Below are 18,338 nucleotides of genomic sequence, written 5' to 3' on the forward strand. Positions count from 1 at the left end.
AGATTCAAGAAGGCAAAACCTGCATTTAGTATTTTAGTGTTCTTCCATTACTATGCTGTGGCTGGCTCTTGATTTTATTAGGCACATAGCTGTTTTGACAAGTGAAATGGAATTCTCTTGCTCATTAGAGCTGCTGATGCTTTTTAACATTTACGGCTACTTTTACGGCAGATTTGGATGAAAAGAACAGGAGAAGTTGCTGACATTTCTTTTAATTTCTTAATATTTTTCAGGACTGCATATTACACAGGAGTCTCATTGGTGATCTGAAAGCATTCGTAGATAAATATGGGTTTGATGTACTTGTCATTCTGGCCAACTGCTTGTCAGATGAGAAGCAAACAAAACAACAAATAGCAGTATACTCAGAAAATGTAGAGCTAGGCAATCAAGTAAGTACCTGGAAAAAGAATCAGATGTTTTTTCTGAAAAAAGATGTTGGGGTTTTTTTAAGTAGTCTATATCAAGGTGTTGATTAATTAAGTGAGGTAAAAATGTAGCAACAGTTGACCAGCAACTGACCAACTATTTGAAATGGCTGAATTATTTACATGATACAGAATGAAAGATTATGATATTTGGTATTGCTTCAGACCAAGCTAATAGAAAAAGATTATGAGAAATACCGAAAGAGGCAAAATTTTTCAGTTCAGTTAAAATGTTGTTTTGGTTTTTTCCCCCCCTAGTTTTGGCTTGGGTTTGTATTGTGGTTTACACAAATGTGTCTTCGGCAATGAGTGATAAGCGGACACCTGGTAAATGGTAATGACCAGAACTCATACGTGTATATGTTATTCCTAAAGAATTCAAGCTCTGAAAGAAAAAATTATTACAGTTGTGAACATTTTTCCAGAGCTAGGTGCTTTTCATCTTTTTAAACTATATTTATCCCCAGATGGAAGAGACTATTTCAGTGGCAAATTTTTGAACCTTTTTCTCAGTCTTGAAAACTTATGATTTTAGGGACAGGTGGCTAAGTAACTCCATTGTTTTCAATAAAATGCATTTACTTTACTAATATAATAATCCCTTTCTAGAAATACATTCCTAAAGTACTACATAAATTTTACTCACATTTCTTAAGGGAACAACCACACATTTATTTGGATTTTCTGTTATTAATAACAAGTGAAGTGAAAAGTCAAACGGTATAATTTCTGACCAATCATATAACAAATATGTTGTCTTGATCTTCTGTTGTAATACATCATCTATTTGGGGATCATAATAAGGATGCTACAGTGAAATGGCCAAGCAATAGGTTAATAGGAAGAGACAGGTATGGCTGTATTACATGATGAAGTGCCTTTATGCCCATGACTGCAGTGACTTCTGAAATACCCTGTTTTTCAACAGATCTGCTGTGAATTAGAAGAATGTCAGAATCCTTGTTTGGAGCTGGATCCTCTAGAATGTGAATGTGACCAAGTTCTTATCTATCATCAAGAAAATTCTTTGGTGACCTGTGATCAAATTTTTCTCCTAATTAAGGAAGTTATAAATAGAAGGCAACCAGAAATGGTATCAAACAGTAGAACTTCTTCTACTGAAGCTGTTGCTGGAAGTGCTCCACTTTCACAAGGATCTTCTGGTATTATGGAGTTGTATGGTTCTGATGTAGAACCACAGCCCAGTTCTGCCAATTTTACAGAAAATCCTCAAGATCTAAATGGGTCTATGCAAGCCCACATTGATGTTAATGTAGACCTTGTGAGTCCAGACAGTGGCTTGGCTACCATTAGAAGCAGCCGGTCTTCCAAGGAGAGTTCTGTTTTTCTTAGTGATGATAGCCCTGTTGCAGAAGGTGGTGCTTCGCATCACAGTCTTCTGCCTGGCTTTGATTCCTATAGCCCTATTCCTGAAGGAGCAATAGCTGAAGAACAAAAGTCTCAGTCAGGAAACAATAGTGATAACTTCGATCTTTTCAATTTTGATCTAGCACCCATGGTTACAGCTCCATCTGAGTCATCTTCTCGTTCTGTTGATTGTTCCCCAGCAGATGACTATTTTCTCAATAGTGATTCATCAGAAGGGCATCAACTCACTCTGAAGAAAGAACTTGATGAGGCAAACCTGTTAGATAATGACACAGCAAATTATTCAACTGACTTCCTCATGACAAAAATTGAGGAAGACAACCTGGCTGAATTTTATGAGAATCCAGGAGAAATTTGTGAGAAAACTTCAAGTTTGATTGATTTAGTTGAAGGTGATTCTTCTTCACCAGAAATGTTGAAATCTGCTGATTCAAGAATTCCACCAACTCCTATGAATAGTCTTGTAGATACTTCACCATTAGATAATGGGCAGCCTTTAATTTTCTCACAAGATGTCATAAAAAAAATTAATGAAATAGATGGCACAAATTACTCTCAGTCTCGTGTTAGATATGGGAGCTGGTGGGATGGCTTTGACTTAGATTCCAGAAATGCTGATGCATGGAGTTCAAGTGAACAGGAATCTGTATTTCAGAGTCCTGTCTTATGGAAAGATTCTAAGGAAAGTCCCTTGCTACGAGAACATACTGATAGAAGAGCCTCAGATTCTGTGTTCCTCCAAAAACAGCCAAAGCAAATGGAATATATGAAAGCAGGTCTGTGGGATAATCAGTTTAAACAAGATAGTTGGAACCATGGGAATCAAGAGAAAAACAGTGAACAGTCTTGTTTGGAAACTGCTTCTTTAGACGAGACAAAGCAAGAAGCAGAGAGCTTTACAGACCTGTGGAAGGTCAGCCAGCCAACACCTGTGATGTCAGATGCATGGTGTAGTGGCGAAGGAAAAGGTAGTCAGCTAGCTGGAGACTCTTACAAAATCTGGACTGAGTTTGATGAAGGAAATGCTGGTAGATCCTCAGAAAATGTGTGGAACATGCCCGAACTAGAGAGAGAATTAAAATCAGTGAATATTCCTGAGGAATGGGCCATATCAAAAACTGTTTTATCAGATTCTTCAGATATCATAGTGGACAATGAGACTGAAAATCCAGAAGTGTGGGATAAAGGAAGTTGTTATTCAATAGAAGACCATGGAAAATCTGAAAACATAAATTTTGTTTTCAACAATATGCAAAATAATTCCAAGCTGAACACAGGGGAAAAAGCTGTGTTTGGTGATCCTAAACATAGACCAAAACCATTTAAAAATATAGACACCTGGAATACGTATGATAAAAACATCAGAAAAGAAGTAACAGAAGTAGTGGTGCCATGGGAGGATACCTTCTTATACAAAAACTCAGATCTTAGTTCCTCAAATGTAACGGAAGATTTAGTTATTTCTCCACCAGACACCAATTATTCAACATCTGATTCATATATATCACCTACCTATGTAGAAGATGAAAGAGAAAATGAGGACAAGGGTTTTGATGAAGAAACAGTTACTGGTAAATTCATTAACAAAGATTTGGCTGAGTCAAAAGTGCTTGAGAAATCAAGTAAGGAACCATTATCTCCTAACAATATGCCTTTTTCAAAGACTAGAAATACAGATATCTGGAACACTCCACTAAACAACATCACCCAGTTACAAGAAAGAAATTCTGAAGTTCCAGTTCTTTCTGCCTCTGCTAAACCTTTTCTTAATTCAGAACAAACAAATGATCTATGTTTTTCAACTGAATCATGTACTAGTGAAAATAATTTTCCTGTATCTGAAAACAGAAGAGTGACACTGGCATATAATCAAACAGTGAATGATTTATCACCCTCACAGAATGAATTAAATACTAGACAGACAGCAGCTGACAATGCAGAAACAGTGGGCAGTGTTCTTGTAGAAGACACAAACACCTCTATGCCAACTTCAGAAACTGAGAATGGCTTGAATCTTAAAATATGTGACTTAGGGAGTGAGATACTTAGTAAGAATGCAGCACAAAACACTGCTGGTATGGATGAAGAGCTGGATAGTCAGGATTCAGTGCTGCAGCTGAACTCATGGGATTTACAGAGTGGGCAGGGTAATGAGGAAGGCTGGAATAATGCCATTGTCATCTCTAAGGAAGGAGAAGAATGTAAGAGAACACATGAGACAAGTGGACAGCAGATGATTAATGACGTTTGTAATAAACCAGTGCAAGAGGACAATGAACCATCAGGTAAAACAGATTTGGAAGAAAACGAGTCAACAACTGAAGTTGTCACCTCCCCAGAAAAAATGAGAAATAGTGTTAGTTTGGAAACGTTAATTACAGAGAATGAGTCATTTTCTAATCAAAGCAATCCAGTTAGTCAGGAAGATAGAAAAGACGTGTTGCAGAATAGTTTAGAATCTTCAAGTATTTCTGCAGGAGGCAGAAATTACAAGTTTTTTGATCACCCCTTACCACAAAATTACAATTACAGTGAAATGTCACAGCTGCTTTCTGAGGGAGCTGAAGAAGAGGCTACAGTGATGGAGGATGTGACAAGTCCAAAGACGGAAAGTATTTCTGAAAGTTCTGACAAGGGTAGTGATAATCCTGAAAATAATTCTTCTAAAATGCCTGGCAGCTCAGGTGTCTGGAATGACTCTGGAAAGAATGGTTGTGGCCAAGCCACATCAATTCCTTTGATGGATAAACCACAAGAACCACTGGGAGAAGGGCAAGAATGCTTACATGAAGTGACTTCTAACCATCCAGACATTTGTAATTCTGAGTTAGTGTCTTTTAAAAATAGCTCTGAACTGATGAGGACCAATGAAAATTCTTTCACAGATGAGTTTAAGAATAGTCCTTCTGGATTTGTTAGTGTTCCTGATACTACACATACGTCTGTGGTGGAAAGTTCATTTTCATTTGAAATAGGTTCTGGGAGAAATGAAAACTCTGAAAATTTAGAACCTGCTAATAATCTTTATGAAGAGCCATTTGCAGTGCTTAATGACAGGTTTCCGCAAACTGCTTGGGATTCACAGCCATGTGAAGATTTGCAGTCTCCTGGAACAAGTCCTGAGGCAAGTGAAATCCTTGAAATAGCAAATACCACAAGCAGCCTTTCAAAAGATATACAGATCAAAAGCTATTTGGAAGAAGATAATGTGTGGAGTAATTCAATAAATGATTATACACACTCAAGTGGAACAAGTCCTGATTTAAGCGATGCATCTGTGAATGTGTGGGGAGATCTTCCAGCTGCTAGTCATCATGAAAGAAGCAGGGATATGTGGGAGATTAAAAATAATAAAAATCTTGAAGATTCTTGTAAAAAGAAGGAATTTGGGAATGAATACAAAGAAGAATTTGAGATAAGTGGCAAAGAGAACAAAGTTCCTAAAAGCTTAGATTTTTGGAATGCCCATGTAGATGATGATACTGTATCTTCTTTATCAAGTCCTGACATAAATGAAGATTCAGAGAATTCAGAGGCACATCCAGAAGTGATTAATGAAGATTCAATGTGTGAAAACAAACAGCACAAAGCATCTGAAAAGGGAGAGGATTATGTTCAGTCCAATGCAACAAGTCCTGAAGCTAATGAAGACAATTTAGGTGCAAAAACTAGGGTGGGAGAGAAGGTCTTGATAGGAATCTTCAATGAAAATTCTGAAACAATTGAAGCCAGGAAGGTGTTGCAGGAGGGTATGACTACTGACTTTATTGACCATAGTAAGACTCCTGAATCTACTACAGGGCACAGTAAAACACCTGAGGAAAGAACTCGGGTGAGTATTTTCAATGAAAAAACAGATACTGGGGAAGACTTATATTCGTATCAAATGAACAAAGATCCTACATTGACTTCTGCTGCTGGTGATAAAGAAGAGCATTCTTCAAAAGCTGTAGATAGGTGGAATATGTCACTGGAAGCTGATTTAAGAACTAATCCAAAGTCCACAGTAGGAACACCTGATTTTCCAGATAACCGTTCAGAGTGGTGGAGTTCACAGCCTTGTGAAGAAAAGCAGTTGGAAGATCAGTATTCTTTTTCAAGTCACTTTGTAACAAACCAGTTAGGAAACAGTAAAGAGGACTCCTGTGATTCCCCTTCACAAGATGAAGAACTAACAGAAGCACATTTCACAGGTAACGATGAAAATCAGCCTGCCCTCCTGTACTCTGATGAAAAAGAAAATGAAAGACTGCTACATTCTATCAATAGTCCTGATGGTCAGATAAATAAAGACACTTCACAGTTCCAACAATTTGATTCTTTCACACTGGATAAAGAAGAAAAGGAGTTGATAGAGCAGTTGTTTTCTACAGATGAGGAAAATCAACTGAATTCTTTCTCAGATGAGGAACGAACTGTACCAAATACATCAGTTCAAGCAATCAGTGTACTGGATCTACCAAAAGACAGTGAGGGAAATGCAGGTCTCATTCCTCAAGGACAACAGGAGGACACCTGTGAAATATTAGAAGTGCACAACTCCATGCCAGGCACTTTCACTGTAGAAGACTTATCTTTTGAAATGACAGAAAAGTCAAGTCCAGAGTGGAATATATTAGTTCCCCAAACTGTGCTTATCCCAGATATTTTACAGGATAATACACAAGAAAGTAATCAGCAGTTTTCAGTGGAACCTGACCTGTGGACTAATGCTGAGCAGATTGTCCCTTTGATGAAATCAGATGGTGAAAATCCTGATATTTTAAATCACTGTGACCAAGGCAATGGTTCAGAGTCATCAAGCAGTCCTGTTGTGTGCCAGGAATATGGAGCTAAGCATGCCTCTATCCCATCTTCTCAGATTGCAGTGGAGCCTGAAGACAAAGACAGTCAGCCAATTCACTTGAGGTCAAATATGAGTAAAGAGGCAGATTTTGATTCAGAGTATCAGTTAGTAATGCAGAAGGTGGAGACGCACTCTGAAAATGGTCATCCCCAGGACTATGAACCAGTAAAGACCAACGATTTCTATCAGTTTACCTCTTCTAACCCTCAGGAGCCTCCTGAATTTGCAATTCCAGAAGAAGACAGTCTAGAAAATAAGCTGATTTCTGACCCTGCTGAGTCAGCTGAAATTGCCAGTGAAGTTGTAAAAGTACCATACTTATATCTGAAAGACATGTTCCATGAAAGTTTCACTCATGCAAGCCATCAAGGAACACCAACTGATACAGCTCAAATAGCGACCTCCCAAATGCATTTGCTTCCCATGGATTTCAATCAACCTGATAGGGCAGAACAAAGCTTAAAAAAAATTAGTGCCTTGGGTGAAGTTGTAAAATATTCTGATACTGACCACCCAGCAGTAACTGGTGATGAGCTAGATAGGTCAGAAGAATGTGTGGATGAATCTGACACAGGGATAGAACATAGTATCAAGAACACATCAGTGACTAATGTCCTGGCAGGCACATGTGGTGGAATGAACGTAGTGGCACTACTAGGCAGTGAGGCAGCAGAAGGGAAATCAAAGGATGAACAGACACTCTTTCCCAAGTCCTTCCTACCTGATGGTAGTGAAGGCAATGAATCTGATTCAAATAATCAACTGTTCGATGACACAACAAAAGAATATGAAGCTGTAATTGAACATGATGTTCCTGTGTTTAAGGAAATACCCAGTGACCAATCACCAGCGGTGTGTACTCCACCATCCTCTGCATCTTTTGATGCTGAACTCTCTGGCAGCAGAGAGTATGCAAACAGTGAGCTCTTGTTACAGCAGCCATTTTATGACAGCATTTCTTTGGGAAAACGGCTACCACTGCCAGCTCCTCCAAAAGGTGCAGAAGGCATCCTAATGACCGAAGATAAGGTGTCTGAAACATCCACAGAGTGCCTTCAGGAAAATCTCACCTCAGTACCATCGCTCTCCATGTCTGAAGTAACTCGACCAGATTCTGATTTTTTGACAGGAAAATCTGAAGCAGAAACAACTGATCCTAACTCACCACCAGGTGGAGATAGAAGATCATGTGATGGTAAGAAAATATGCTTTCCAGGGCAAACGCATGGGACGGAGAAAGGAGGAAGTGTCTGGAGTATTACTGCTTAATGAGGAGGCTTTGAGTGTAGTGTGGAGTTTGTGTGTCTCCCTAATGTACAAAACGTGTACTGTGGAAAGAGCTCTAGTGTCATTCGCTCAGACAGATCTAAAGCTTTTAAACAGTGAAGTAGGAACATAATTTCTGTTGTTTGTACAGGGCCTAGCTTATAGGACACTGAGTCGTTTGTCCGTTGGGAATGATCGCCATGTTAATGTATAACCTTTAACAATAATGATGATGGTGATGATGTTATAAAATTCCAGTACACATTAACAGAGCATAGCAGACTGAGAAGAGCTTTACCTCACAGTACTGATTAAAGGATGTTATGGTGACTAAATCAGTAATTCAAAAATTAAAAAGAGTTTCTATTTGCCTGTTCTTTTAGAAGCTGACTCCCTACTTTGTAGGGAGAAAAAGCTGAGAAATTCCCCTAAGAGCCCTGAACTGGAAAGCACAGAGAGTAAGGAAGATGTGAGGATGCAGATGCTCCCAGCTTCACTGGAGATGGATTACATCCTTGTTACTGAGGAGGAAAGTATACCTGCAACGAATGATACCCTTGAAAGAAGTGAAATTAATTTTGTATTTCAAGAATCCCATGAAGGCTTTTCACCAGGCTCCTTGGATACTTTTCAGCCAATCTCCATTTCTAATGAAAGCAAAGATCACCTTGTTTGTGGGACTGGGCGGGACACTATTCACTTAGAAGAGAAAAGTTCTTCTATTGTGCCTCAAAAGCTGGATGGTGAAAGGAAATCACAGGAAAGCTGTGGGCAAGATGAGGGTTGGATTATATTGGGCCAAAATGAAGTAAGCGACATATCACCTGAAGAAATTTCTGTCAAGACAGAGATGCCAAAATCAGGGTCCAGACATCCTGGTGAAGAACTGGCAGCTGTTGGAGCACAGGAATTGATTCTTGACACTTGGACAGAATTTCAGGTCGAAACTCCTCTTCAGAAATCTTTTGAACATGAAGGCTGTTCTCCTTCAGATGGCCTGACTGCTGAGAACATGAGTTCGGGCATTGCAGGAACATCAGAGTTGCAGGTAGTTGGTGGTGATAGTACATGGGAAGCAAATTCTCAACAGAGGCTTGGGAATAATGTAGCAACAGAACAAGAAATGAAGGAGGAAACGGTTCTTCTCAACAGTGACAGAGAACTGAATCAAAAATTAAGGTAAGTAAAATTCAACCTGTTTTCTTTCAAAAGTCTTCTGTTAATTTGTTATCTATGTTATTGAAGTGTGTGCCATTATGAATAGATGGCAAGACTTTAAAGTCTGAAGTATGCAATGTATTTACATTCTTTAACTATCAATGTGTTTCTCCCTTTCTAAAAACAGATTCTTCCTTCTTGGTTGCTTGATATGAGCCGAATTAGGGTTGTTTTGCAATTGGTTTGAAGGTCACTGTCTTGCAGGGTTAAATCTCTCTTCCTTCCCACTGATTGTATAACCGACCTTTAAATCTGAAACAGATGTGGCCAGGGAATACATTCCAAAGCCAGGTACTGATGGTATTGCCAGTCCATAATGAGATTATGGAGGGATCAAAGTGAAGTGCTATCTCTACCCCATGCAGAACTGCTGGGAAGGAAGACAGGAGGGAGTCAAGGCTCAGAGTCAGAAAACGTGCTGCTTATAGAGGAGAGAAAAGCATGAGGGAAAGTTGTGGTCTTTGTGATTATTTTCAAGCTCTAGTTGGATCAGAGCAGCATTTTTGACTGTTTGAATTGAACTGGCAGTTGAGGCAGATTGGGTACAAATGGATCTGCCTTTGGGTGGACATGGAGCCTCTGTGCTGGCAGCATTACTACTGCCAAGTGACTCTCTGCTGTGTCAGCAGATGGAGTGAGGGGTGGCCCTCTTGACTGCATTTACTGTAGTGTATTGGAGAGGATGCTTCTGTTGTTGACTTCTTAGTTTGCAAACAGCAGGTTGCAAGCAAAAGAGAGGAAAATCTTCAGAAGTGTTAGCAGAAGATGAGCACTCATCAGATCTGTAGAGTCTGAAGTAGACCAAATATTCAGTGCTTGACCTTGAAACTAGAAAAAGTATGGTGGGTTGGCACAATATTTCTGTTGCATCCCATCCTCTTAAGCTTCTAAATTCCATTCCAGAAGAAAAAGTAGAAATTTTGAAATATTCTATAAAAGAGAAATCTGGGAGAAGCAAAACAAGCAAAATTTCCAAGCAGCTGTTTTGCATCCATGCTGTTGTGTGGAAGGGTGGCTTAGGATCTTCCAATCCAGGAAAACTAGATGTCCTTGGACTTGGAGGTGCTTTTGTTTGTTAACCCTGGAAGCCATTTTCCTGTGTTACCTCTGCAGAGTTTCACTGGACGTTCATTAAAAACAACTAATTTCAATTAATAAAGATGTTTTTTTGACAAACCACGCATTTCTAGTAAAAAATTTTTGAATCAAAAAATGCTTACCACGTCTGTTCACAATCAGTAATGAATGGGATGGGAAACAGGAAGAGTTATTTAGGCGTGCTGGCTAATTGCAGGCTTGCAAATCCGGTGTGAAGAAATGGTCTGTTAATTCCTCTGTCTCCCATAAAGCATTTTAAATTACAAACAGCCAGACGCTGACCCTGTCTAACTCACACTGATTTAATTACATGCAGGCAGCATCCCAGGGGTTTGACTTGTCATACTTACATTTCCATGATTTTTAGAGAGGTAAACAAAAATCTAGGTATCTGATTCAGAGTGATTTGTAAATAAAACAGCACATCTTGGACTTGAGATAACTTCAGTGTAGTAAGATTCTTAGTTAGACACCTCAGGAAGAAAATCTGATTTTTGAACTTAGACTGGTACTAGAAAAAACATTCCTATGGCCATGGATTTATAGAGGGAGTTAACATCTTACTGGTATGAATTGTTAGATTCACTTTGAGAAGAGCTCTGCTGTTTTTTAGGAACTTCTGAAATAGGCAAGCCCTGTACAAATCCTACTCCACAATAGTTCACACTGGAGTTTTGCATTCAGTACATTCATGATCCTTAAAACTTAGTGTATTTGCTTGGACTAATTCCCACATTAAAATCCAAAACTCAACTGTGTTAATATTCTTGTGTTTTCAGTAAAAATTTAAATGCACGATGGAATACGGTGCATCTTGCAAGAAAAAAAATAAAATAATTCTTGGTATAGAATATATATGGTCACTGTAGCTTCTAGTTTAGTCTTTCTTCTTATCTTGTTTAGAAGTTATTTAATACTAAATGCCTTTTCAGTCAGTAGCAGTGGCTGTTTCTGTCCTTTGCACTACTGATACTGATGCCCAGAGAAGGAATTTATTCAGTAAGGATAACAAAGTAAGGAACTTATTCCGCTTCCACATTAACAATTAATTGTGGGAGCATGGAACCAATAAAATCTACTTTCCCTTGGGTTTAAGTTTTGTTGTTAGATTTTTTTCATGATAAGTTGTAAAATCTGATGGAAGCTTCTTCCAGCATTAATGTTATTAAAAGTAATTAATCCTCTTCTCTGAGGATTTTGTATATAATACAGGTTGCTTTTGTGGTGCAGTTTTCCCCTCAGTTTCCCCTTTGCTTGGTAGCTGATATTCAATAAACTTGTAATAAGCTTGGATCTTTGGTCAGTTAGATAATGACTTCAAATTTCTAAGGAGAAGAGACACATGCATCCTTATGCATGCCCACAGTGTGATCACAGAGGCCTCGATTCCTTTGAAACCAAAGCAAACAAACAAAAAAATAGTATGATGAAACACATACAGGAATCCTTACCTCTAGATGATATGCCTATTTCATAAAAGCTCTTATATAAACAGCTGAAAAACTAGCAACTGACATGGTAGAAGTGTGTAATTAGAAATGTTTTCTTAATGTATTTAATTGACAGTTTTAAAAACAGAAGTTCCTTAAAACATAACTCAGTATGCAGCTTTTGACTTTTAGTCTGCCTTTAACTGCCCTTCATGGCCAACAAAGTTTGCAACAGTGTGATGCAGCAGAGCTGCCAGCCTATGGGAGATTAGTGAAGAAACACTGGTGTCATCACATAAGAGAAGAAACTAAGACTTTCCTGATTATTGCAGTGCAATTTCCGGAAGGCACCTGATGGTGCTAGTCATCAGGCTCTTAGTCTGCCAAAGATTTACATCCAAGTAGGATGTAACGAAACTCTTTAGTGTGAGGGTGGTGAGGCACTGGAACAGGTTGCCCGGAATAGCTGTGAATGCTCCGTCCTTGGAAGTGTTTGGTGCCAGGCTGGATGGGGCTCTGAGCAACCTGTATAATGGTAAGTGTCCCTGCCCCTGTCAGGTGGGTTGAAACCAGGTGATCTTTGAGGTCCCTTCCAACCGAAACAATTGTGTGGTTCTATGAGCTTTGAAAAATAAAGAAACTTATCATTTGAATTCAAACTCAATCCCAGCCAATGAACAACTGAATTAGTAGACCAAAGTTTTTGAAGGCATGTACTTAATAACTGTCTTCTAATCCCTTTTATATCCGTATGTCTCTGTTTAGGAAAAAAAAGTGAATTCCTACTTTGCTGAAGCAGGTTCCTTTAATAGTGGAGTAAGGGTCAGGCAGTGACGGATGCAGTTCGCATTGTTTTCTGCTTTCATCCAGCAGATGTCTGCCACCCCTTCTAATAAAACTGACTGTTACATCGAAGAGGGAAATAAAATTTTGAAACAGAAAGTGTAAACAAAAATTAGAATGAAGAAGTGCCTTAAAATCTTGATGTCTGCATGTCACTGCCTCCTTCATCCCAATGTCGAACATAGCAACACTCAGAGCTGTTAAGGTCAGTTTTAAAGAAGTCTGTGGATAGAGGTAAAGTTCTTCCATCCTCTCCTGTTTTATTTCTGCAAGGAAAAGCTGCAGCAGGGAGTGAAGAATCAGGATGTTTACTAGCATTAAAACACTGGAGAAAAGATGGAAGCTTGTCTCAGACATACACGAACGGCAGAAGTAATAAAGCTTGGAGTTTCTTTGGCCTCATAGAAAAAGCACAAAAATATTTGATAGCACATTAGTAATGTCAGTCTTTCCAGAAAGAAAATAGGTTTTTATACAGCATGTTAGGTAGGCAGGATAACATACTTTGCTGCTGCTAAATGGAGGTGTGCCAGCAGTAAAATTTATGGAGACTAGAGGTAATTTTCTTCTTGATAGAAGGTATCTTGTCTTACAGAGCTGTATGAAGGTTGGTGGTGATGAATTGGTCAGGAGGTAGAGGGAGAACACTGCAGATGGCCGTGCTAGTTTTTACCTAGGACATTACTCAGAGTATTTTAGTGGCTGTGTATGCCAGATCATTCTTGCTTTTACCTTTGTTGTAGGGAAGGATTATCCTTTTCCTTATCAAAAGAGTTAGAAAGAGCTGAGTGAAATACTATGAAATGATGTATTGACTTGAGGAACAAGAAGCAGTGAGCACAGTAGAAATAAGAACAGAGAGATTTGGAAGGTTTGGGGGAGAGCTTAGAAAACTGGTGGCAAAACTGAGCAGAAGACAAGTTCCTTTGAAGAGCTGCCACAATATATTTAACCTGCTAGAATGAGACTTCAAAAGAAAGCTTCATTTATCTTTCTGATAGCCTTTTATCAAAGTAAAAGGAATCATTCTTTTCTGCTCACTTGTATAATGGTATTTGGGAAAAGATAGTTCTTCCACTGCCTCTGTCTGAAATGTCTCTCTGTGACCACCACTGTACTGCCGGCTATTAAAATTGCCAGTAGGGGAAGCAATCCAGTGTTATATGAATAGAAAAGCCTGTTTTCATCACATTGCCTGTGCTTGCCAGTGAATAAAGATAATTAAATTTACTTAAAGAAAAATCTAAGACTGTTACATGATTAATAAAAATTCTGAGATGACTCTGCTGTCTCTGTGACTTAGCCAAATAAAAATATATCTCAAAGCCATTAATTATTCAAGTAAATATCAATGCCCAGTACTGAACTGAAATACTGACAGACTGGAACCCAGGAAAAAATGCACATTGACTCCAGTGACGAAAGGTTTCAACAAATATTTTCTCAGAATGTCTGTTCTGTCATCCCAAAGCTAGAATAAGGCAGTGAGTTAGGGATCCCGGGTCTGCCTTATGGTTTTATGGGCAAAGCAGTGTGGTATATATAGGATTGAAAATCTGTTGTAAGAAAAAGTAAAGTAACATTTACTTCCCTTTGGATACCTGTTTCCTTTTTTTCCTTGGAAACCTGTAGTGCTGCTATCTTCCACTTCTGTCAGGATTGTTTATTAATTGGCCAGATTCACTGGAAAGCAATTCCAGGCACTCTGGGGACCAGGCATGCTGCTTCAGTTAAGCTTCCAGCTCCTGCTGAACTACAAAATTATAGACTTGAAATAGGAGTTGAACTTAGGTCTCCCACTTGGCAACACAAAGCATGACATTTGACTTAACACAAGGACCATGCTTTAAAGGTTAAGACCAAACATGTAAGTAAAGGAGCAACAACTGAGAAGGTTGCTTGTAGGAAGGTCTGTTGATCTCATTTTTGTAAAAACAGCTTTAATATTTACATGGCAAATACCAGGACCTTTATAAAAATCTTGTAAGAAGAAAAGAACAGCACTTCAGTGAACTTTAAAAGGGAAAAACGCCACTACTTACTGTTATTTACTAATGGTACTGAAATTCTAATTAAATCATGAGATTGGCCTGATAGAGCCACTTTCTTAGAGCAAGAAGACCTGGAATTTGTTAGTATGGTTTAGTGATTAAATGAAAAACTCTCTGCTACTAAAAGCACCACTGTTTTCTGAGCTAATTAATTATATAATATATTCCAATAAGTGTGATCAATGACAAGAGACTTCAGGCTGAAGTGTTAACAAGCTTTGAAACTTTAACCCTGTTGACACAGACCTGACTTTGGCAGTGAGCCCCAGTGAGGTAAGTGGTCCCAGCAGAGTGTCTGTTACGGAGTCCATGAACTGGTTCTGACCTTTGCACAATGAAGGGTATGGGGAAATGTTGTGCCAGCAGGTGACTGGACACTCAAAGACACAGCAGGGACTGATGCCTCTGCTGGATGACCCCCAGACTTTTGCACAGACTTTGACGCACAGACTGTGAGGGTATAAAAGCCCAGAGTTTCCTTTGTTCGGGGTCCTTCCTCTGAGGCACCCATCTCAAGCTGTTTTTTTGTTGTTGCACCATGATTAGATTATTTTAAAGATTGAGACTCTGCTATGGGAAATGTGGGGTCACATTGGTAAGGAAACCTGGTTTAACTTTGTGAGTGTGAGGTCCAGCTCAGGTGCTGTGGGTGTGACTGCCAGAGTGGCTCGTGGGTGGTCGGACAGGGAAGTTTCCTCAACAGTCTCCTAAAATCTCAAAAATATTCTGTGTTACTCTGCACATGGAGGATTAAGACCTTGTTTTCTGTCATATTACTAATCTCACAGCTTCACCATGATCCTGCTACTAATGACTTCTATTACACATAAATACTTTATAGCTTTATTTCCTGGATACTTCTGGGTTTATGGACTTTTGATTTTAAATGAATTAAATATTGGACAGTTGAAAAAGTGCTAGAAATATCCTCATCGCTGGAAATATTTTATACAGCTAGGTGACGGAAATATCAAAGGTGACGTGCCTGCAGCACTGTCCTTGTTGTAAGTGTATTTTCATATTGGTGATGATTTTTAAATTTCTTTAAATGCTTTTTGTTTATCTGTTGTCCTTTAAAATAGCATCTGGGGACTGACTTACCAGGACATGTGTAGCAGATGATGAGTGCTTTCTCTGTAGGGTTACTAATACCATGAAGAACAAGGTGGGAGCTGCTGAATTGTGATTTACACTGTGTTGTAGCTGTGCATGGAGCTGTACTGAAAACAGAAAACGGGGTTTGGCTTTTGTTTGTTTTAGACTGTTTATGGCTAAGCAGTCTGATGTGGAAGCTTCTCCAGTTCTCATTGTTTTCCAGGAGGATCTACACAGCGTGAAGAGAGAAACCAGATGAAGGTTGGGCTGTCCTAGGGTCTATTGCATTGCTGGAGGGGTTAGAATTGGAAGGTGTTTTGTGTTGGGAAAGGAGTCTGGATTTTTTAGAGACCCTACTTGCAAGAGACTTGCAAGGGAGACTGTGAGACTGCACTGCCTGGGAAGAAGTATCCTTTCTTTCCCTAAGAAACACAACCAGGAGCACAGGCTGTGGACATTGCTTCCTGCTGCACAGTTTGTGTTTTCAGAATCCACCATGCCTTCTGAACTGGTGGTTGTTGGTGTTTGGTTTTTTTTGTTTGTTTGTTTAAATTTGCATCTACATTCTCCTTGCTAAATTGCAAACAAAAAAAAAAAAGATGCAAACCCTGTTTGAACATGCATGTGCTCTCTAACCAGCGACACAAACAGAAATGAGGGCTGAGGTGGGTTGAATCCATAGGAACTTTTGTCAATGCTGTGCAGTCTCAGCATAAGCTTTCCTCAGGCAGTGAAATGAAGCAGCAGGGAGTCTTTTTGCTACTGCCAGCTGACTCGCTGTATCAAAGTTTGGTGATGCTCCGATGAAGCTCCACAGGGAATGTGAAAAAAAAATCGTAATTTTCACGGCCAAAGCACAGCTCTGCATTTGTTTAAGTGTGCCTGTAACCAAAGCCCAGTAGCTGCTGGTTCACACAGCCGGCTGTGTGCAGGCAGGTGATCACCCTTATTTAGCAGTACCAGTACCCACGTGACAAGAAAATGGTGGAGGATCTGTGTTCCTAGTGAACTGCTAGAGAACGAGGGATGCTGAAGTGCAGCAGTGAAGCATCTTTACTGTTTTTGCAGTAGAAAGGCCTTTTCAGAAGGTAAGTGTCTCTTTGCTCTGAGAGGCAGATGTGGAGAAGCTTTTCTGATTAACAGCTCTATTATTGCAGTTACTTTAGACAGAAAAACGGTAAATGTTAGCATGATGCAAAGCACTCAGGACCTCATTACTGAAAACAGGGCAGCTGTATTTTAATTCTGTTGCAGCTCTTTATGAGAGCAGCTTACATCAGTTCAGAGGGATTTCTTTTGTCTGAGCACAGGCATGGTATTTATAATTAGGAAACAAAACTTCACTGCACAGTCACCCAATGTGCTGGGTTATTTTCAGCTTTTTTGCCTTGCTCTGAGGATACGATGGGCAAAAAAGGAATAAAAGGGCATTGCCAGCCTATAGCTTGCTTTTAAAAGTGTTTAATTACTGGTATCTCGACTGTTTGTGACAGTTCTCATTGTAGGCTACTTGGCATTACAGTTTTGGGTTTTTCCCCCTACCAACTGAAGCATACGATTTTTGAATTTTTTGCAATGTCCTCTTAAATTGTTGCAGTGAAGAGTATATGTAATTTTTGAAGGTTAACTGATGAAGGATGCAGCAATAATCTCAGTGGTAAGAGATTAAATTTCTCCAAAAGTTGGTTTGTGCAGGCAGTATTTTTTTTTTAATTATAGGGGCTTGGTTCAGCTCCATTCAGTTACTTGCTTGTTTTTCTGTGATGAAGGAATGAAAATATTCTTCAGTTCTAAGTATGGTAAGCAAATAAATTACAGTGATGATACTGATATACAAGCGGCATTGAAATATACAGAATGTATAAATATTGGCTACTTAGAGTAAAACTGAAAGGAAATGTATGCAGGCTTGTTTGGTGCATTTAGCGAGAATTCTTCTAAGGGGCCTGGGGAAGGGAAGGAGGGGCAGGCAGAGATGTAATTTCTGGATTTGTCTTCATTAACACACTCGGAAAGCAGAGCTGTTTTGAGAAAGGGAGGAGGCACACAGCTCTAGCAGCACTGTCAGGAGGTATTAGAACAACTGTGGAGGTCAGAGCAGGGAACAATGCACACCAGTCCTTACCCTGCCAAACATTTCTTTTTTCCAGGGCTGCCATGTTCATTCTGCCACTCTCAGCCACACGGTCTTCAGTGATATCTCCTGTAGGGTAGGGAGGTACAGAGAGCTAAACCAGCCTTTTCTTTGCTGGCTTTGATGAATCTGGCTTTTTATTTGGCCTTGCATAAGTCTGGACTGTATTACAGAAAATTCATGTAATTAGAGACAAATCTAGTTTTTGCATACATTCACTACTTTTAAAACTTACATCCTGCTACAAACAGGCTGTTTAGTTTTGTGGCGCCTCTGTATAGCATTAAGCAGTAATAGGAGAACAGCGTTATTTAACAGCTTGTAATATATCTGTAGAAAAAGGCATAGAAAAAAAAGACCTCTTAAAGCCTCAGTCTTTGTTTGGGCAAAAGCTGCAGCTTGCAAATGTAAACAGAAACAATGTGTAGGTGAGAATATGATTTCCACAGCACCTGTGAATATTGATAAGGCTTTTTTTAATCACTGTTGTGTCTTCAGGGCTGGAGACACTTCCTATCACATCCTGTACAAATACCCAGA

At 39.3% G+C, this 18,338-nt stretch overlaps 1 protein-coding gene across 10 annotated transcripts in view; it reads left to right on the plus strand.

Moving 5' to 3' along the window:
* The window catches only part of PRUNE2 (prune homolog 2 with BCH domain), a 137,231-nt gene that overhangs the window by 78,759 nt on the left and 40,134 nt on the right, over positions 1-18,338 (plus strand). For 9 of the 10 annotated variants that reach the window (XR_007200844.1, XM_048291053.1, XM_048291056.1 and 6 more), the window contains exons 7-9: positions 234-392; positions 1,357-7,858; positions 8,313-9,108. Coding sequence is in view for 8 of the 10 variants with exons in the window: in XM_048291053.1 (XP_048147010.1) it covers positions 234-392; positions 1,357-7,858; positions 8,313-9,108 (7,457 nt within the window). In the remaining 2 variants the exon portion in view is untranslated. Of the gene's footprint in view, positions 1-233; positions 393-1,356; positions 7,859-8,312; positions 9,109-16,571; positions 16,753-18,338 lie in introns of those variants that run through there. The other variant, XM_048291061.1, reaches the window with a different exon arrangement.

Source organism: Corvus hawaiiensis, chromosome Z (assembly GCF_020740725.1).
Source record: "Corvus hawaiiensis isolate bCorHaw1 chromosome Z, bCorHaw1.pri.cur, whole genome shotgun sequence".
Lineage (NCBI taxonomy): Eukaryota > Metazoa > Chordata > Aves > Passeriformes > Corvidae > Corvus > Corvus hawaiiensis.